This window comes from Coniosporium apollinis (assembly GCF_000281105.1).
Source record: "Coniosporium apollinis CBS 100218 chromosome Unknown supercont1.4, whole genome shotgun sequence".
Lineage (NCBI taxonomy): Eukaryota > Fungi > Ascomycota > Dothideomycetes > Coniosporium > Coniosporium apollinis.
Window position 1 is genome coordinate 59,331 of NW_006913266.1, and position 19,622 is coordinate 78,952.

Sequence of the window (19,622 nt, forward strand, 5' to 3'; positions counted from 1 at the left end):
ACAGTACTCTCGCTCAGACGAGATCCTCACTCAACTGTGGTTCCGCTGAAGTCGAAATAAAAAGTTGATCTTGCACTGGTATATAATCACCTGGCTTCCCACCCTCAAGTTTTCCATAGCCATTCTTCGAGATCACTACAATCAAGCAGAAGCTAAATACACTATCTTCAAAACCAATCCGCACCTCTCCTCCGTCTTCTAAAAACACACCACAGGTAACACATCCAAGCATCATCAACCCTTTCTCCCCTTGATCGACACTATACAGACCAATCTAGTCTGTCGCTAGCATGCTGTAGTTTAGTGTACTAACATGTGATAGTAGCTTCAAAGCCAAACCATCTCTCTCTTCCCTCCTCCGAAAAACATCCAAAAGGTAACATATCCATCCATCATCACTCCCTCTTACCATCATCAATATCATATCTCCCTATCAGCTCCATCCCCAACATTCCGCCCTCCAGACACTAACTCACTACAGTACCATCAAACCACCATGTCCAAGTCAATCGCCGCCAGCGCCGAGAAGAAGCGCTACATTAGCAGGGCCGAGAGGGCCAGAAATCAGCTGCGATATGAGAAGGCGATGGACGCGAAGCGCGAAGCATGGCGCAAGGAAGGCCTGCGCCGGGCCCGCGCCAAGGCCCGTTTGATTCGTGAGGGTCGGTGGCCGGTTGTGCCGGCGGCGTATGAGCGCCGTTAGAAGCTTCGTGGGGGCGTTTGGGGGGTATAGCACCGGGGCCAGGGGCCTGCGTTGCTGGGATGCACTGTGTGTTTGGGCTGTATCACGCGTTCGACATGCGATTGGTCCGAGAATCTTGATGGCTTTGATGCTTCAGTGATACTATGCTGGTCAGTGATCTCGAGATACACGAACGCCTTCAATGCCGCAACCATGCCACAAGCCTCTTCTTGTACAGTGATACAGTGTCATATGATGTCAGTCCGAATACACGCCAGCCTCCAGAGAACTGTACACCACCTGACAGACGCTCTTACTAGTCCTTCCTTGCTATACAACATCGCCAACCGACTCCCAGTTCCGCTCTCACGCAAGCCCCTCCACCTCCTCCAAACTCCTGACCCGCAGCTCCTGTACCCTCAACACCGTAAACTTATGCTTACTCTTCACCTGCCTCACATGCCGCTGTCTCTGCTTCGTCTTCTCCTTGATCCGCATCGGCTCCGCCTCAACCCCCATGACCACCGCCCTGCACACAAACAGCCTCTCATCGACGTAGCTCTGCTTGGCCCTGATATCCGCATGGCCAAGTTCCTCTTTCGGCAGCGACGCAACCGACGCCGCGGGCGCGCCTGCTTTCAAGGTGTAGTCTCGGCTTCCGACTACGGATGCCCGGTTTAGCCGCAGGATGTCGCCGGGCTGCACGCCGGGCATGAGGAAGGGGAGGCGCAGGGTGTCGCCTTGGGTTAGGAGGTAGGGCCGTCCGTGTAGGTGAGCGGTTATGTAGTGTGGTGTTTGAGATCGCAGGAGGGGGAGGAGGTCCTTGATGCTGTCTGAGAGAGGGGTCGTGGGCGTTGATGGGGAGGTGGAGGTAGGCGCTGGAAGTGCGGCGGTGGGTTGGGTTGCTGTTTCAGCCGGTTGTGTAGAGGATTGTCGGGATACAGGCGGTGTGTAAGGCCTTGTAGGTGTCTGGCGGGAGATATGGGCGGAGTTGAGAAGTGGTTCGGGGACTGGTTCGGGGTCGATGGTATGGCCGACAGTCGACAGGCGTGCGCGGAAGGGGAGGAGGTAGGTTGGCGGTAGATTCGCGTCTTGTAATGCGCGTCGCACTGTTCGGGACAGCATGATGGCGATGGGCAGTCTCGAATTGAGAGGCTGCTGGGTTATGCCATGTCCGCTGAAGTCGAGCACGAAGACGTTCGCCTAAACGTCGGCTCAATGCGCCGTCGCGAAATCTTGGCATCAGGCGTGGAGATTTTGAACATCGCCGCCGCTCTGCCGTGCAATTATAGCATCTCAATTCACGTCCGCCCTCTCCCCTCGACTCTTGCCACAAACCCTACAGCAGGATCTGGGTTACCGCTGCTGTATTCCGAAGCCTCTTAAACGCCACGAGAAGCCTGCCAGCGGCACTCAACCACCAAGATGCCTCAGAATGAGTACATGGAGAAGGCAGGTGCCAAAACTCGGACTCGAAGGCAAACCTGCTAATTCACCCTCAGTGGACCAAAGAGCATGGCCGCAGACTCGACCACGAAGAGCGCACCCGGAAGCGGAAAGCACGAGAAGGCCACGATGCGTCCGAAAAGGCACAGAACCTGCGAGGCCTGCGAGCCGTACGTTCTCCATGAATTCCTCAGCCCGAGAAGACCAGCGCTAACAGCCAGCGCAGAAACTGTACCAGCAGAAGCGACATAAAGAGAAGATCCAGATGAAGAAGCAGATCCGCGCGAAGGAAGAGCGCAATGTTAAGGGCGCCGAGGCCCAGCCCTCCACTACGCCACTGCCTCAGTACCTGCTCGACCGCAGCAATGAGACGAACGCGAAGGCGCTGAGTAGCGCGATCAAGAACAAGCGCGCTGAGAAGGCGGCGAAGTTTTCGGTACCGCTGCCAAAAGTCCGGGGTATCTCGGAGGAGGAGATGTTCAAGGTTGTGAAGACGGGCAAGAAGACGGCGAAGAAGAGCTGGAAGAGGATGATCACGAAGCCAAGTGAGTGGCATCAAGAACTGTCTTTGAGAATTTGTACTGACGATTCTTGCAGCGTTTGTCGGAGAGGGCTTCACACGGCGTCCCGTAAAATTCGAGCGCTTTATCAGGCCTATGGTAAGTGATCTGAGGCAAAGCGACGACTGCTCTTCCGTATCGCTTGTTAACATGCTATCCAGGGCCTGCGCTACAAGAAAGCAAACGTCACACATCCCGAACTCGGCGTTACGGTCCAGCTGCCCATCCTGGGCGTCAAGAAGAACCCGCAAAACCCAATGTACACGCAACTGGGCGTGCTGACGAAAGGCACTGTCATCGTAAGTTGCTCTGCCGATTCAATTGGCGTCGTCTGCACTTTATCTGACTTTGATTCAGGAGGTCAACGTCTCAGAATTGGGCATAGTAACTGCCGGAGGTAAAGTCGTGTGGGGACGGTGGGCACAAGTAACCAACAACCCTGAGAACGATGGGTGTTTGAACGCGTAAGTAGTGCCCTCCCAGCGTTGTATTTGTGACACGAGCAGTATGCTGACTGGCCGTAGGGTTCTGCTTGTCTGAGCATAGAAGTGTGAGCAGCATTATATGGAGTTCGGCGCATGGGACTACCAAAACGAGCTACTGTGGAAATTGCGGCTGGGAGGCGTGTAGCAGAGATCACAAAGAGGTGCATTTCGGCTGGAGTGACGGCGTTTCCGGATATAACGAGACGCTTGATACTCTCGACTGCTGCGAACCGCGCTTCGTAATCATTTTTCAAGAGTTGCAGATCCGTGGGCCTCAGGGCTGCACATATGGAACACAAGTCAAACTTTACGAATAATACCTCTACGTGGACTCGCGGCTCGGCTCCTAACAAGCGGCGCAGCAGGCCCTTGATACGTACTTTGTATGCAACAATCATACTTAAAATCCGTTGCCAATTCGAATCAGTTGCCATGAAGATAGCAAAGACAGAGCTGAGTCATAAAGCTTTGAGAACCTCTCAATAAGAGAGTATAAGGGTATCTACTACCGCAGCGGCGGACAGGGCACGAATATATACAGTTGCCCGTCGAAGCCTCCCCAGCATCCTCGAAACGCGCATGCTATGCAGCTGATACGTGTAGATGCGTCTGCAGAGACAGGCATAACCAAGAACAGCCCCAGGCGCCCTGCTAACCAAACCACAAAGAAAGACTCTTTCGTAACCAAGAAACGGCGCGCACGCCCAACCTCACCGACGGCTCTGAATCGCGTCCACATAACCCAGAACGCGGCATCAAAGCCGTGCGGGCCTCACGCCCTCCCATCTTCGATCATCTCCCTGATCTTGACGTAAAAGCTGCTCGCATACGACTTGATCTCATCGTCACTCGGCGGCTTCCTCTGCTCATCCCTGAACCGCTCCACGACCCTGTTAATCACGTTCTCTAGGATCGGCTGGCTGATCCTGAGATCGCACTCCGGGTACAACCAGCCGTTCCTCTCGGCTAGCAGATCCTCCACGCTCGGTCTTTTGGTGGGATCGCGCTGCAGACAGCCCCTGAGCGTGAAGAGCAGTTCCGGCGGCACCCTCACCCCGCCCACGCCGTGGGTGGGGAACTCGATGGAGACAGCCGGGTTGACAATCGCCATGACTCGGGTAAGCTGATTGGCAATGTGCGCAAACGGCGGACGCCCGTACACCATCTGATACAGAATACATCCCAGGCTCCAAACATCGCTTTTCTTGCCCAGCTTCATCATCTTGCCTAGACCGGCACCCCCTCCCTCCGCTCTCGCCGCCGCATTCGTGTCCGACAAGCTCTCCGGGGACATGTAGTTCGGCGTGCCGACATGGGAATCCCTGTGCACGTTCACCGTATTCTCGACGTCGATGGCGTTGGCGATGCCAAAGTCGATGAGCTGCAGGCGGCCGGAGACGAGCAGAAAGTTTGCGGGTTTCAGGTCCGAGTGCACGATGTCGTGGCTGTGCACGGCGGAGACGCATTCGAGCATCTCTTTCCAGTAGTAGCGCGTGAAGGGGAGGTCGAGGCGGGGGGGCTCGGCGCTGATGTCGGGGTCGAGTTTGGACTTGAGGATTTTTGCGAGGTCGGATTCACCCATGTCCATTAGCTGTGGTTATGTCAGCAATCTCCATCTCTACTCTGGTTTGAATAAAGGACCGCATTGTGGGGAAGTCGGCTCGTCTTGAGCCACGGAGAGAGGGGAAAAAGGGCACACGCACCACATAGAGCACCTGCTTCTCCTCATTGACCTCATAATCAAACAGCCGCACCACCCTCTCCACGTTCTCCAGCTTCCGCAGCAGCTCAATCTCCCCCTTGTAGCCCCGCACAGCCGCCTCGTCTGCGTCTTCGAGCGCAACTCTTTTCAGCGCAAACATCTTCCCGCTCTCAGCCATCACCCGGTAGACGTCTGAACTTCCGCCCTTGCCGATCTTGCCCATCTGGCTGTACTCGATGCCGTTGACCCTGACGCGACCTCGGCCTGCTCTCTTCTTCGTTGTTGACGCGCCTGCTGCTGTCGTGGCTGTTGAGAGCACGCTCATCTTCGGGGGTGGCGGGGGAGCGGGGCGGCGGGGGGTGTTTGCGCTGATGGGCGCGAGGGGTATCGGTTTCTCGGAGCGATGGAGGGAGGGTCGCACGGGCAGCTCGGCTTTCATGAGGGATGCCGGGTCTGGATGGATGATCGACTCCGGCGCAGGCTTCATGGTGGAACCGGACAGGTCGTGATGGTCGCGGGACGTGGGCGGGGGCTTCGACACAGTTCCGTAGATGTTCTCTTGATCGCGTGGTGCTATCGCGGGCTTCATGACTGAGCCGTACATATTCTCTTGATCTCGCGACGCGGAGGCTGGCTTTGAGACCGCGCCGTATATATACTCCTGCTCCTGGCTCGAAGGTTGATCCTGCTGTGAGTCCGGTGTGCGACGAAAGCGCACAGGTGCCCCACGGAGAGGCACTCTTTTTACCCGTATCGACGGCGCCGCAGGGGTGACGTCGGGTTTGGGTGTGTTGGACTGCGATGATGTATTTCTGGATATGCGTAGCTTGGGCTGCCGCTGGATTCTTTCCGGAGAGTGCAGCTTGTTCGCCGCGAGAAGGCCTTCGGTGTACGCAGACAGCTTCATGGGCTGGGGCATTTCGTCGTCGGAAGAGTCGCCAATGTCGATGCGCTGCATCATGGGCGCATTGGAAGAGAAGCCGTGACTCTGGCCGAGGACGGATAGCGGGGAGTCGCGGCGGACGTGGCGGGTAGAGGGCTGTCTGGCAGGTCTGCCATAGCCGTGCGACGCCATCGGAAGTGGTGTTGGTGAGGCCGCTGCCATAACGTGTATGCTCAGCCAGAAGCTATCCGGTGTTATTGTCCAGCAAGTGGGGCGATAGTGGATCCAGCACGTAGAGCGAGGCGAAGCAAGAGTAGCGAGTGTCTTTTCTGTGTTAGCTGTCCATAGGATGCAATTGGCGGCCGGCGTCGTATCGATGCTGCGCTGTAAGCAAGCTCGTCGTGTATTCGTCGCGTCCGGTGTCGAGGAGTTGCTGAAGTTCGCGATCTCGGTCTGCGCGCATCGGGCCTTCTCGGGTGTTTACATAGCAACGCCTGCCAAGCCCGACGAATATCGGAAGACGCGACCGACGAACAGCACCAGCATTGAAGACAGAACAAAGATTCTGTATGATAACTCCACCTCTTCATGGAAGAATTGAGGGTGTATGCGAAAATTCTCAAGTTGCTCGACCTTCGAGTCCTAAACCTCTATCGGGCCGGCGCCAGGATATCTTTACAATGCCACCTCATAGCTTCGCGCGCGGAGCTTCGTCCATCACGGCGATGGCGACTACTGTACAAATGTCGTCCGGCTTCCCACCGTGCCAGTTCTCACTAGGATATTCCTTCTGAACGGCCTTTGCGAACGGCCCATCCCGTCGCTGGTTCAAGCTGGCTGCCTTGGCTTCCTGCGTAATCGCTAGCGCTAGCAGAGCTTGCAGCGTATTCTCGCCAGACTTGCTGATGCCGCCCTTCTGCGTGAGCGCGCTCAGCTTCTTGCTGACTTCCAAACCATTCGCCGCACTCCTCCACCCGCCAAAGGTGCTCATCAGCCGGCTGACAACGCCCAAGATCTCTTGTGGGGTGATGTTGTCCCATACGCCGTCTGTCGCGAAGACAAGAACGTCCCCGTGTTTGACTTGATGGTTGTATATCTGCGCGTCCTTCGGTAGGTCTTGCAGCGGCTTTGCTCCGCCGCCGAACAGAGCCATCTGCGCAAGCATCTTCGGGGGCAGCTTGGAGAGCTGATAGGGTGTGTTGAATGCGTGTGTTTGTGGCTCAGACATGTTCCGCACTGCGTTCACGCCGAGCTGCAGGAAGCCAGAGTCGCCCAGACTACAGCTCTGTTAGCAGTCTAGTCAGCGGTGTAGTAGAATGGATCTTCTTACTTGGCAACCTCAAAGCGCCCATCCGGTTCTGCCGTCGCTATACATGCCGTGCTCCCACCGCCTTCTATCGACTTATCCTGCACGACCCTTTGAAAACCGTGCTGCAGCAAGTCCCTAGGCCGCAGAGGACCCTCTGGGAAACCGTCCGGAAATGCGCCGGCTGCGCTGGCCATATAGTCGCATAACGAATGCGAGAAATCCGCTGGGTCTATGCCGGAATCCGTCCACCCGCCCACACCGTCCGCCACGCCGAAAGCTACCGCACCAGTGTCTCCCACGTTACTAACGAGAAAAGCGTCCTGACCACTCTGCGGCCGATTGCGCTTGTCCTTCTTCCCGTTCGCAAGCTCGGTGGCCGTCTTGGTTACCCGCATGTACGGGTTGTAGTTGTAGAGATTCTGATCAGGATTCAGGCGCTGCCCTTTGGCAGAGTAGGCGGCGGATATGTGGTAGGTGTAGCGCTGCTGCGATTGAGGCCGCGCAGACGTTTGGACTGTACGGGAGTTCGGAGGCGCCATGGCGCAAGCTGGGAGCGCTGGAAGCTCTCGTGCGCGACAGACGGCTGTCAAGCTGGCGGAAGCGGCGGGATGTGATACAGAAGAGGGCTGAAGGGTTTTCGCCTGGCATGTTCCGAGAGAAGCGCTGAAGATCTTAAGCCATTGCCGCACGCTGGTGGGCTTCATCGCCTGGTGGTGAAGCTGGAACGGCGGGACACGGAGAGGGTCGATGCGGCACAGTCTAGGACGAAAAGCAGAACGACATGGCTGAGTGGAGACTACCGGGTATGTAGAAAGCGAACAACGAAGCCCAAGAAGCACGATTGAAGCGGAAGAGAGCGTGGAAATTTGGTTGCAAGTCTTTACAGGGAGCGAGCAACGACATCATTCTTCCAGGCAAACTTTGCCGAAGCATGCCCGTCAGGCCGCAGAGCAAGGGCGAGCTGAAAAGAAGATTGCCGCGCCCTACCCATGACCCGAGCTAGGAGATGCGGCAACCTCCATTTTAGCTCGACCTAGAAGCTCTCCAGCAGCTCAAGAACTTCACCATAAGATTACCAGACATTTGACCCTCGTCTCATAGTCCGCACTCATCGCTCGCACGCTCTGCCAAACCTGCCCACAGCTCTTTCACCTTCTTGACAAAATTCGCGCGCCCCTGTAGGAATCGTTCATCGGCAGTTATCGACCGCATATCAACACATACCGCGTTCAGTCAACTCTCTACCCACGGGGGACTTACCACCCGCAGTTCCGACAAGATGATGCACCCTTCGCGGCAGGCATACATGGAGGAGGCTCCAGACGAGGTAAGAAACAGCTCGGACTTTGCGCATATACATGGCGACCCAGTGTTCACAACTCCAAGCATAGAGGGCAAGGGCACCGCCGCGAGCGCCCCGAACGACAGCACAGGCTACCACGATAAACACCTCGCTGATGGTCCGTTCTAGGATGCAGACATGGGCGTCGACCTTGCGAATATCCGTAAGTAGAGCCTGCCCAACGCAGCTATGGAGAAAGCGCTAGATTGACTTAAACTACAGCCATTGACCGGGATCACGTCATCCCCTCAGGCGTCGCGGGCGTGCCGTCAGAGAAAGCTTCTGCGATCCTGAATCAGATGTCCCGCAAGCGCCGCGCTGCTGCGATAGCTGTACCAACAGACGACAACCGTGTACGGACCCGTTTACGCGAGCTCGGGGAGCCCATTACGCTCTTTGGAGAAGGACCTGCGGATCGACGAGACCGGCTACGGGAACTCCTGACGGTGCAAGCAGAGGCCGCTGACGGAGCAGATGGCGAAGGCGACATTCAGATGCAGGACGAGGCGCAAGAGGAGGACAAAGGCGAGGCAGAAGAGGAATTCTACACCGAAGGCATCGACGAGCTACTCGAGGCGCGGAAAGACATAGCGCGGTACTCCCTCCCACGAGCACGAGACCGCATAGCCTTGCAGAAGCAAGAATCAGCCATCCCCCTACGCACGCACGTCAAACACCGCAAAGCAATCAAAGAGCGCCTCGAAGGCTTCGAGCTCTCCGTAACATTCGACCCGCAAGACCGCGCCGTCAGCATAGTGCGTTTCGCGCCCAGCGGCAACCTCCTCGCATCCGGCAACTGGGGCGGCAGCATCCGCCTCCTCGACGTGGAGAACCTGAACACCAAGACCACGCTCCGCGGGCACAGCGACCGCGTCAGCGGCATATCCTGGTACCCCTCCGCCACCCTTCCGTCCTCGCCCGTCTCCCCTTCCTCCCTCAACCTCGCCTCCGGCGGCGGCGAAGGCCAGATCCACCTCTGGTCCCTGGAGCAAGACACGCCCATCTCGACGCTCTCAGGCCACACCGACCGCGTGTGCCGCGTCGAGTTCCACCCCTCGGGCCGCTACCTCGCCTCCGCGTCCTACGACACGACATGGCGCCTTTGGGACGTCGGCACGACGACTGAGCTGCTGCTGCAGGAGGGCCACAGCAAGGAAGTCTACGCAGTGGCGTTCAACCCGGACGGCTCGCTACTTGCGTCCGCGGGGCTGGATAGTATTGGCCGTGTCTGGGACCTTAGGACGGGCCGCACGGTCATGCTGCTCGATGGACATCAGAAGCCCATTTACGGCTTGGATTGGGGGAGTGATGGATATCGCGTCCTCACCGGCTCCGGGGACGGCTTCGCAAAGTGTTGGGACCTGCGTGCCGTCAGGGAGATGAGCAATATCGGCGCGCATTCGGGCGGCGTGACGGATCTGCGGTGGTTCAAGGGGCTTGATGGGCCGGGCAGCAGTAGCTTCTCACCCCCGAAAGCGGTGAATGGGGAAGAAGTGCAGCCGAAGAAGGCGGGCACGTTCTTCGTGAGCTGCGGGTTCGACAAGAACGTGAAGATCTTCTCGGCGGATGATTGGGCGATGTGCAACACGCTGAGTGGGCATAGTGGGAACGTGCTTAGTTGCGATGTCAGTGCTGATGCGAGGTGGATTGCGAGCTCGGGGCACGATAAGACGGTTAAGCTGTGGGCGAGGGATGAGGCTGGGGGTGGGAAGGGGATTTATGATGAGTGAATGTAGCCGTGTTCGAGCTGAGGTTCACGAGATAGCAAGAACAGCAAGCTGAGAAGATATACCCATCGTTTAAGGAGGACGAAAAAGTGGTTCTATCTGACGATGCCGCACTCGCGGCCTCCTCTGCTCACGTGACGACGCTCTGTCTCTGAGACTACTACCTAGGTAGGTAGATAAATCGATGGATTATCTGCGAGACCCCCGTCGTCGCCTGATGGAGAACAGCATGAACACCGGATGGGACAACCGGCTCCTTCCAGCTTCCAGGTCATTTTGGCACTCCGGGTGGTGGTGTCATAGCCAGGTGTTCTGTACCGACATGTTTTGCCATGATTCTTGTCAGAAAGACTCTCGAGTAGGATGTTGAGCCTTAGGAAGCCAACCAGGAAATTGGAATTTCTCTTCCAAGACATGTTCCCCCTTCTTCCCGTTAAACATGCAAAAGCTCTTGAACTCAGGTCTCGAAGAGATCGGCCATATAGTTCAGCAAGTCATCTTCGCTGCCGTCATCGACTCATCGTTCTCACCATTTTCGTCTTCATCAGCCTGTGCGTCCCGATTACCTGCGCTTTAACTGCTAGATATTGCCTTTGATAGACCGCCTGCCGGCAGACGTTCTCTCTGCTTCATGACGAATGGCGACCTGATCTTGAATGCTCGAAAAAGTCTTGCAAAAACATGACCGAAGACCTTCTCAAGCGATTCTTCCCCCAGAATTTGAAAGTAATAATCAGTTGAATCGGAATCCGCTGAGCCAATCTGTTTACCCGGGGACTTGAAGTTGCTCTCCGCCTGTCTAAGCGCTTCTTGCGCCTCGAGTTCTTTACTGTATGCCTCAAGGTTTGGTTGCATGCAGTATCGATTCCGTGCGGCTGACAACTTGTGCAGTGTTATCCAAAAAGATTTTCGCCAATCGGATGAGATGGACACACGTTCCTCCATATAGGTGAGTGCTGCCTCATGCTTCTGAGACACTGACATCTCTTTAGTGGCTACCAGAAGTACACTCAGGAATTCGATTTTATCGTCAAGATTACAGGCATCTAATTCAGCCCGAAAACTTGGCCTCAAGGTAGCGTTCGACGTGAACCAGCGGTCGGGATCGATAGTTTTCAGAACTGCGTCACTTGTCGCAACAACAGGTCCTGTTTTTAGCTAAAATGAAAACGAAGTCAGCGCTGGCAAAATACGCGAGCAAAAAGCACATACCTAGATAGCAAAAATCACTCGTCTAGTTCCTTCCCTCTCCTTAAACACAAACATGAGGTCCGGCCCTGCAGTCTGTTCAGGGAAATAGAATGTCGGCCTTGGAGCACTCTCGCGGACAAGTCGCAGCCAATCTGTTAGACCCAATTTCCCATCATTAGGGAGATAGTCGCTTTGAAGTCCGACACCTTCCTCTAAGATACAATTGGCCAGTTGGGGGTCTTCCTTGAATGCGCAGCCCGCAGCAGATATTTTGTACACTGTCTGGAAGGCAGATATAAAGTGTTCTGACTGTGGCAGCGTTTGACTGCTCAACAGCTTCACAGAAGCAGCCAGGGCGACTTCTGCAACCTCTCCAAATGCAGCTTCGTGAAATTGGTTGTCGTGAAGATAATCGTGGACCAGGGTTTCCAATTCGCCACTCTCCTTTAGATAGTCCATGATGCTATCCACAACCATTCTCTCCGCAAGGCAGACTTTGACCGCTTCTACTCCTTCGCTCGCAGCTGTTTCAACATATCCCAGTGCTTGCTCGATCAGCTCTGATCCGGTGTCCAAGGACAGTATCCGAGAGCGACCGAATAGATCCGCGTCGAAAGCCATTTTGAACACGTCTTTTAGCATTGCTTTGTTTTCTGGTATGTTCGCGAGCGCCTTGACCCTTTTTTTCAGAGGCTCTTTCAAGGTGGACTTGGCAGTATCAGCAACTTCATCGATCGCCTGGTCTGTCAAGCTCCCATCGTGGAGGAACCTGTCAAGAAGTCTCTCGATATAGTAAACAGACCATCGATATCGTCCCCTGAATCTAATGCTGTTCCGCAAGATGCGATCCATGGATAGTTCGATCCTTTGAATGACCTCGGCTGTTGAGGGGGACAGAGCACTGCCGCTAGAATCGCAATACCGCCGAAAGTGATCAAACAAACTGGAAGTAGCGAAACCCCGCTCGTTTGCAGGTAGCAACACTGCATCCCGGCTGTAAACACTTTGGACGAAGCTTGTCCTTGAATCCGAGATACAAAGCCTGTCAAGAAGCCCGGCCATTCGACAACGAAAAAGGTTCTTGAATTCTTGTTCATTTGTGACAAGAGGAAAAGGTGGCACGAGTTTTTCTCGCGGAGTGTTGCAGCGCAAGGGAGGCGGGGGGCTAGTAGCAGCAGCTATGGCAGCTCTCACTTTGTGAATATTGAGAGCCGTGCCAGAGAAAAAGCAATTTTCCGCAAAATGATGGCCCTCTGGTGCCTCGCGGACTCGAACTAGAGCTTGGACTAGAGACTCCAGCATAGTTCTCAAATAAATCGCACTGTACCTCATCGAAGCACCAAAAGAGCCCTTTTTGTCCAAGTACCGTATTCAGACGGAACCCCTGATGTTGTTTGAATCGTGCCTGGCGTAGTAATAGGGGACGATCTGCGGCGATTGTCGAAAGTCGGAACAGCCTTAGAAACGAGTCTTGTTTCCCTTGGCAAGAAAGCTGATACTGGAGCCAAATCTTCGGGCCGAACGTGAAACCAAGAGAATCATCTGCCGACCGCTTTGCAACTCGATGGAACAATTCGAGCCGGCAATGTATCAAACAATCCATTCTTTCCTCCAGAGGATAGGTGAGAATGGACGCTCTATTGATTGTCAACCAAGGCATATTTGTAGTCTCGAATAGCAGTTTCGTGTCTCGCGATGATCCCGTAATTCGTGGCTGATAAAGAGCCTCACCAGCATCATCAGCAACCTCATAATCGTCTCGGATAGCACCGGAAGTGAGATAGAAGCCATAGTTTTCCGACAGTGTGTTCATTATATGCTGCGTTTTGCCAGAGCCGGCTGAGGCAAGTAGAAAGTGATATTCTGGCCCTCTCATTTTCGTCCAAGTTACCGATCCTAAATGAGACTCCTCTTCACTGGAACCGCTTTCACGAGCATGATTTCCTGGTATCTTGCGATGTGACGACACATTCTCAGTGGGAGATGTCCGAAACTGCTGAGATAGTTGCGACATGACAGTTACCGCAGTTTCTGTCTCTTTCTCCGTCGCATATCGAAGTAGGCCAGGCCATATAAGACGTTGACCTCCAGCGAAAATGTAATCTAGTCCGAGATGGCGTGGCGAATATTGTCGCATCGAGTCCCAGTCGTTTTGTAGCCTGCTCAGAAATGCCGCCGTGTGTACAAGCTTTGGATGGCATGATTGCGACCAATCCTGTAGCAAACGTTTAAACTTGGGCTTCTCAATTGTGCGGTGCAATTCAAGTGTATGAATGTTGAAGAAGCAAGGAGCGTTGATCGAGACTGCCCAATCGGCCATGGAGTGAAACAGTGCAGGCCGATGTCCGTATATCTCCCATAATGGACCAAGCCATGGTATATCATTAGCTTGAAGAGAGGCTGTATAGAACTCATCATCGCGGTTGACGGCCTGTAGAACGTCTAAATTGTGTGGTCAGCTGGATGCATGCCCTCGGTTTCCGACAGGCGATTGTTGCTAAATACAACGTACCCTCAAGGATATTCCGTGGAATTTGTACAACGAACGTATCGGTGTGATCCTTCAGAATAGTCTCAAGTTCTTCAAAATGATGTTGTAGCGACTATTGCTCCATCATTCTGCGAAGAAAGAACCAGATACGCTTGTTGTCGGTACTAAGCTTCAAGAAACCGGGAAATGGTTCGTCGAGAATCTTTTTGAAGTATATCGAGCTGTTGAATTGGAGCGAATCGCCATAGAGGCTTGGCCGAGCATACAACGAGCTAGTACATATGACCGAGAACTAAATATCTCTAAGCATGAAATCATCTCATGAAAACGGTGTTCTTACCGGGTCCCGGGCCCAAGGTGCGAGCAGAAAGTCCACGACATCGCCTCTATCATTTTCTATCGCAACATGAACTGCATTCTTTGCGCAATGATGATCCCGCATTCAAGGAGCTGATGGCGGACACAGATGGGGTGTATCACCGCACCACGCTTCCACCGGGCAAGATGCAGCCGAAGGTGTGGGAGCGGCAGAAGCAGATCACGCGGGAGACGCTGCCCCCGCAGTTCGTGGAGCTGGTTGAGGAGACGACGAAGCCGCTCGTGCAGGTCATTACGGACGTGATCTCCCCTCAGAACGAGTTCTGCGGTGGCAAGGTGGTGCTTATCGGAGATGCGCTGGCGGGGTTCAGGCCGCATATTGCGGCTAGTACAAGCCAGGCGGCGTCTGACGCCATGAAATTGGCGGACATGCTGGAGGGGAAGATTGGGAGGGAACAGTGGAGAGAGGAGTCGATGCGGTTTGCGAGGGTGGTCCAGGAGAGGGGATTGCAGATGGGGGAGAGGAGTCAGTTTGGGAGACATCCGTTGAGTGGGCATATTAGGGACCGGAACACGGCGTCGAAGATGTAGGTCTTGAAGGAATCCATATTAAATATACTGACGATCTTCTAATGGTTTTGTGATGATGTTAATCCTATCCCAAACATGAACGTTGGTACTTCCAGGTTGGTGTCACGTGCTGACGCGCGTACATCCCCCAACTCTTACTGCCCTTTTTCAAAAGAAGCTGAGAGAAGATTGCTAATTAGTTTTAATTATGATGAACTAACAGGTTTAAAAAGAGGAATTAGAACAAGAACCAGCGTGCCATCAGCTCACTATTAACCCAAAGTAATTTCCTTCCACTCACTGCCGGCAAAGGCCGCTCTGAAAACTTTCCCAAGCGCCACGCGCTGATAGACGCTACGCTCCCTATTGTACTCAATCATGAGCACGTAGAACACATTCCACTCGGACTCGTGCCTCTCCTTCGGGATGTAGTACATCCAGGCCGGATACTCTTCCTCTATAAACGCCTTGGCTTCCGAGAGAGCAATAAACTCAAACATGGTCCCCTTTCTGGCACTTCGCTTGAGCCACTTCTCGTCCAGCACGATTGAGCCGCACCAATCGCCAGCAGCGTCCGCGATGTCGCATCTACAGAGTCCTTCGCCGACGTTCCTGTCTGAGTCCTCGGCCAGAAGGGTGTGCAGTGATGTCTACCAGGTCCAGAACTGCAGGAGCGGTTGATCGGGAAATTCTCTATAAGGCTCGGCGGTGAAGCCTGCGTGCAGGACGCGATACGGGTTCTCCGGGGTAGTTTGGGAGAACATGCCCTGCGGCTTGCCGTCGAGTTCGATCCAGTGCGCGCGGCCCCAGTCGTCGTAATAGTCTCTGGAATTGTCACCGTACTCCTGATTACGCCTATACCAAAGGCGCCGCTCCTCTTCCGGGCTTAGCTTCTGGGGACGACGTCGTACGATGATTCTCTCCTCATCCCCGCTCTCTCTATATCTGAATGAGGCTCTCCCTTCCTCGTTCTCTTTGTGTCTTTCGAAGTCTTCGCGGGCCTTAAGCTCTTCTGCGCGTCTCTCTTTTATGCGTTTGATCTCTTCCCGTTTTGACTCTTCGACTTCGCGCATTACAATTCTAAATGGCTCCTTCGTACTCCTCTCCCTTTCGCCCTCCAAAACTCTTTCTTGATGAAGCGCCCAGCCCCCTGAAATTGCCTCGTGATGCTTGTCACGTAGCCAGCGCTCTTTACCGGACAGGTTCAGTGTGTTGTAATTATCACCGACGTACACGTCCTCATCATCAAAATCGGAATATTCATCGGTCACAACGTGCTTACGCGCTCTGTAGCCTTTCCACCGTGTTTCTGTGCTCCGATCTTCTTCAGATCCGTCCTTGTTCCACAGCGGTCTCAAATCCCCGTGGCCATCACGGATGTACCAACAGATCCAGGTATGGTTGACCAGCCACTCATGGACGTTATCCAAACACCCGTCAACCATCTCTGCTTGGTAGTCCATCTGGGCACCTGTCCAACCGCACCACGCCCAGCTTGGGAACTCAAGATCCCTCCATTTTTCATCGCCGCTCACAATCCGGCGTCCGAGTGAGCTACGCGGCTGCCAGAGCAACGCGAGGTCCAGGTGAGAGGTAGGAAGGCCAAAGATGAACGGTGCTCGCAGGCGGTCTTGGATGAGGCTGCAGACACCCTCAAATGCAGCTAGTACATCTCCTGATCTGGTGAGTTCCCGAGAAGTGTAGAGCGATACACATTTCGTGTAGAACCAGAAGGCGCGGTTCTTCAGCTCGTCTAGCATCTGCAGGGGAGAGTGTATCGAATTCAGTGACCATCCTCCACCTCGGCCATCCGCAAAGATACCCTCGGATATGTCCGTCGACCGACATTGCCAGTAGACGCGCCCGTTGGTGAAGATCAGGCAGCGCTGTGAAAGCAGACGTTCTTGAAATGTCCAGGCCCGTTTATTCCAACGAGATGCTTGGATACCAATCTCCGGAGGTCGCGATACCATCAACCGTACATCAGGAGTGCAACGTTCCGTGAGCTGGCTTGGAGAATTCTCGAGTTCCATGGCTCTCAACCCAGTGGACGCGTCGTTTCCGTCCGCCGCACATATGGTCATGATTGCATTCCCGTAGATCAGGTCCATGTTTTGTGCGTTCAACTTCCATGATCGAGGGCTGTCTTGGACGATGCAGATGCTGTCAACCCAGATGAATCGTATACCTATCTTCTGAACAAGTCTTATCGCATCTTGAATAACCTGGGGTAGCCGGCGGAGAACGTCTTCCAGTCCGCCGTGGCTCTGGTGGAGCAAGATGTTCGACCGCTTCGTCACGTACGGGCCTCCCTTTTCCGGATCTGGACGGCCCCAAACGTAACTCAGCGTAACATAGGGCTCCCATCTGGGGGTAGGCCCATCCAAATCGTATGGCAGCGCAGTCAACTGCATATTCACAACGTCGATGACGCCAAAGTATGACTCGCCTAGCATCTCGCGGAACCGGGATACAGTGCTGGAGCGCTCCACGCATCGACGTCCGTGATGTCCGAGGCATAATCCCAACCAACTCACAATCAAGGCTTGCTTGCTCTTCGTCGGATCGATGGTCCGCCTCAGGAAATGCGTGTCCTTTCTCCAGACCGTTTGCGCATCTGAGTTTGGCCGATTATGGTTCTCCGGAGCGACGAACACCAGGTAAGACTCGCACTCTTTGAGGATCTCATTGTCCCAGCAGAATGCGAAGTCTTCGCGTACGATTTCTAGCGTCGCTCGAGCCTTCGCGCAAACACTCACGACCATCAATCTCCCACTTCACCTGGCAAGTAGCATCTAGGGCTGACTGCGGAAGGGAGCAGTTCACAAGGCCATTCGCGATGTCCTGCAAGGACTTCGTGACGAGCGTGCATAACGGACAAGATCTGCTCCTTCGCTGAATATCCCCCAGACGGCCAAGGCAAAACTTGGCGCGTCCAGACCTGAGTGGGAACGAGGTGAGTTTACTGGCGGCCGCAAACGAGGCCGATCTGTTGAATTTAGATGCCGGGGTCAAATTCTTCTCAATGATGAACTTGTCAACACCTAGGTTTAGGGATTTGCAAACCTCGCACAGTTCCTATCCCATCACCGTCAGCGATATGCTTTCGACATCTTGCAGCTGAAGACGGCTCTTACCTTCTTTTCTGGGACAACGGAGCCCCTTGGTTCATCCACCACCGTCTCCCCGTCGAGATCATCGCCTCCAGACATCCTCTTGGTGGGTAGAATCTGCGCTGTGAGACACCCCAAATGTCGGAACACCAACACGTTGTGCAAGCCATGGTGGGAGCGGAGAAGGCTTTGTTGTATACTCTCAGCTTCCCCCGCACCGACAAAACATTGGGGGTCAGAAGATTCTTTTGCATCTGGCCACCGGTCATGCCTGATGCAAGCTTGGGGAAGTGGTGGCAGTAGCTGAGCTTATTGACCAATGCAAGAGCGCTTGACCGGTCGTATTGCTGACAAGGCTTGCATTGTAGCGCTCACGCATGCTCAGCCGCACCAACCGCTGCCAAAAGTGTCGCAAGGCAGAACCATCGTCGGACACTGACGAGTCCTGGTCGATGAGAGCAGTGTTTGATGGACTCGGAAAATTCAAAGGCTCGGACTACTAGAAAGAGGACCAAGCTGATTGCGGCTCGGTGACTGCAAGCGCGAGGCATCATCACTGAGGATGCTGTCGGAGGTTGCCATGCGGGGTCAAAGAACGCCAGACACCTAAAATTCACCAAGGTTTTGCGGCAGACTACCTAGACACCTACATAGGTAGAGGCCCAACCCAATCTTTAGGTTTTAGAGGGATAGATACTTTGATCAGGGTTTCTCAAGCCTTACAATGTCAGCGAGGGCCCTGAAAAGAACGTGTCGCGCCTCCTCAAACTCCCACCCAAACTCCGCTTCCGCATCTACGAGCAAGCTCTAGCCGCTCGCGACAATGCTCTAAGGATCTATTACTCCTGGATGCATAATGACCACGTGAACCCCAACGTCGGTTTGGGTCTTCTCCGCGCGTGTAGGAAAATCTACCATGAGGCGCACAATCTGTTATACACTCAAAATACAATCTACCTTGCTCCTACGCTGGACTTCTGGTTGGGCGCAGCAACTCGCCTCCCGCTGTACGTGTTGCGAAATCTCCGACATCTACTCATTGTCATCGCATGTTATCGCACAGAACAAGAGGACGAAGAGCCGGCGCAAGGAGATCTGGGACTCCTTTCAGACATGACCAGCTTGCAGAGCGTTCGTGTCTGCGTTATCAGTCACGTTCACAATTTTGGTCGATTGCCCATGCCGTTTCTCTCGACCGTCGTGGAGAGTGCTCCAGCGAGCTGCGAGATTCTGCTCGGATCGGAGAGCGATGTGGAAAAGGCGTTTGCTAGCAAGTTCCTGAAGAAGGACTGGGATGACGAGCTGGATCCCATTGAGATCAACAAGAGTGATCTTGAAGAGGAGATGAAGAAGGTGATGGCGGTGAAGGGCGCGAAGCCAGGGCATACCAACCTGAAGCTGTGTCCAGCTGTGGAGTATGATCCTTTCTATAAGGATCCGAGGACATAGTGATGCTAGCAGAACGTTGAAGCAGTATTGAGAGTCCTTGATTAGCAAGCTTCACCTACCTACCGGGTCAGATAAGACTCTCCTAACGCTCGATAGAGTTAATAGAGTATCAGCAGTGCTTACGCAGGTGGCTTGTCTACTTGGGCTCGGCCTCAGCGAAGCCATGTGCTCTAGCCTTGTTGACGGTGCAGCAGGTCTCACCGTAAGCATGCATGTGAACATGGCTGTCACCGCGTGCCCCCTTACCATGCGATCAGACGAACAATAGAATCAGATGTTTCGCATGGTCCAGATACTGGAAGTACCTAGGTAGCTCCTTACGTCCTCCTCAGAGTTTGATTTAGTCTTCGTCTC

At 54.3% G+C, this 19,622-nt stretch overlaps 9 protein-coding genes across 9 annotated transcripts; 5 read left to right on the forward strand and 4 right to left on the reverse strand.

Moving 5' to 3' along the window:
• Nucleotides 1–496: 496 nt before the first annotated feature.
• Nucleotides 497–703, forward strand: W97_01065 (uncharacterized protein; the record flags this gene model as incomplete). The annotated part of the gene is made up of 1 exon (XM_007778974.1): nt 497–703. The coding sequence occupies one exon, from the start codon at nt 497–499 to the stop codon at nt 701–703; it is 207 nt and encodes a 68-aa protein (XP_007777164.1).
• Nucleotides 704–1,048: 345 nt separating this feature from the next.
• On the reverse strand, nt 1,049–1,807 carry W97_01066 (uncharacterized protein; the record flags this gene model as incomplete). The annotated part of the gene is made up of 1 exon (XM_007778975.1): nt 1,049–1,807. One exon carries the CDS (start codon nt 1,805–1,807, stop codon nt 1,049–1,051), a length of 759 nt encoding a protein of 252 aa, XP_007777165.1.
• A 310-nt stretch (nt 1,808–2,117) lies between these two features.
• Nucleotides 2,118–3,156, forward strand: W97_01067 (ribosome biogenesis protein n; the record flags this gene model as incomplete). The annotated part of the gene is made up of 6 exons (XM_007778976.1): nt 2,118–2,138; nt 2,185–2,298; nt 2,355–2,673; nt 2,726–2,787; nt 2,850–2,987; nt 3,046–3,156. The coding sequence occupies 6 exons, from the start codon at nt 2,118–2,120 to the stop codon at nt 3,154–3,156; spliced, it is 765 nt and encodes a 254-aa protein (XP_007777166.1).
• Nucleotides 3,157–3,945: 789 nt separating this feature from the next.
• Nucleotides 3,946–5,980, reverse strand: W97_01068 (TTK protein kinase; the record flags this gene model as incomplete). The annotated part of the gene is made up of 2 exons (XM_007778977.1): nt 3,946–4,764; nt 4,877–5,980. 2 exons carry the CDS (start codon nt 5,978–5,980, stop codon nt 3,946–3,948), a joined length of 1,923 nt encoding a protein of 640 aa, XP_007777167.1.
• A 466-nt stretch (nt 5,981–6,446) lies between these two features.
• On the reverse strand, nt 6,447–7,606 carry W97_01069 (uncharacterized protein; the record flags this gene model as incomplete). Its single annotated transcript, XM_007778978.1, has 2 exons — nt 6,447–7,035; nt 7,089–7,606. The coding sequence occupies 2 exons, from the start codon at nt 7,604–7,606 to the stop codon at nt 6,447–6,449; spliced, it is 1,107 nt and encodes a 368-aa protein (XP_007777168.1).
• A 740-nt stretch (nt 7,607–8,346) lies between these two features.
• On the forward strand, nt 8,347–10,139 carry W97_01070 (pre-mRNA-processing factor 4; the record flags this gene model as incomplete). The annotated part of the gene is made up of 3 exons (XM_007778979.1): nt 8,347–8,394; nt 8,539–8,572; nt 8,632–10,139. 3 exons carry the CDS (start codon nt 8,347–8,349, stop codon nt 10,137–10,139), a joined length of 1,590 nt encoding a protein of 529 aa, XP_007777169.1.
• Nucleotides 10,140–14,271: 4,132 nt separating this feature from the next.
• On the forward strand, nt 14,272–14,727 carry W97_01071 (uncharacterized protein; the record flags this gene model as incomplete). Its single annotated transcript, XM_007778980.1, has 1 exon — nt 14,272–14,727. One exon carries the CDS (start codon nt 14,272–14,274, stop codon nt 14,725–14,727), a length of 456 nt encoding a protein of 151 aa, XP_007777170.1.
• Nucleotides 14,728–14,978: 251 nt separating this feature from the next.
• Nucleotides 14,979–17,918, reverse strand: W97_01072 (uncharacterized protein; the record flags this gene model as incomplete). Its single annotated transcript, XM_007778981.1, has 4 exons — nt 14,979–15,318; nt 15,361–17,460; nt 17,513–17,784; nt 17,844–17,918. 4 exons carry the CDS (start codon nt 17,916–17,918, stop codon nt 14,979–14,981), a joined length of 2,787 nt encoding a protein of 928 aa, XP_007777171.1.
• A 750-nt stretch (nt 17,919–18,668) lies between these two features.
• Nucleotides 18,669–19,268, forward strand: W97_01073 (uncharacterized protein; the record flags this gene model as incomplete). Its single annotated transcript, XM_007778982.1, has 1 exon — nt 18,669–19,268. One exon carries the CDS (start codon nt 18,669–18,671, stop codon nt 19,266–19,268), a length of 600 nt encoding a protein of 199 aa, XP_007777172.1.
• Between the last annotated feature and the right edge of the window lie 354 nt (nt 19,269–19,622).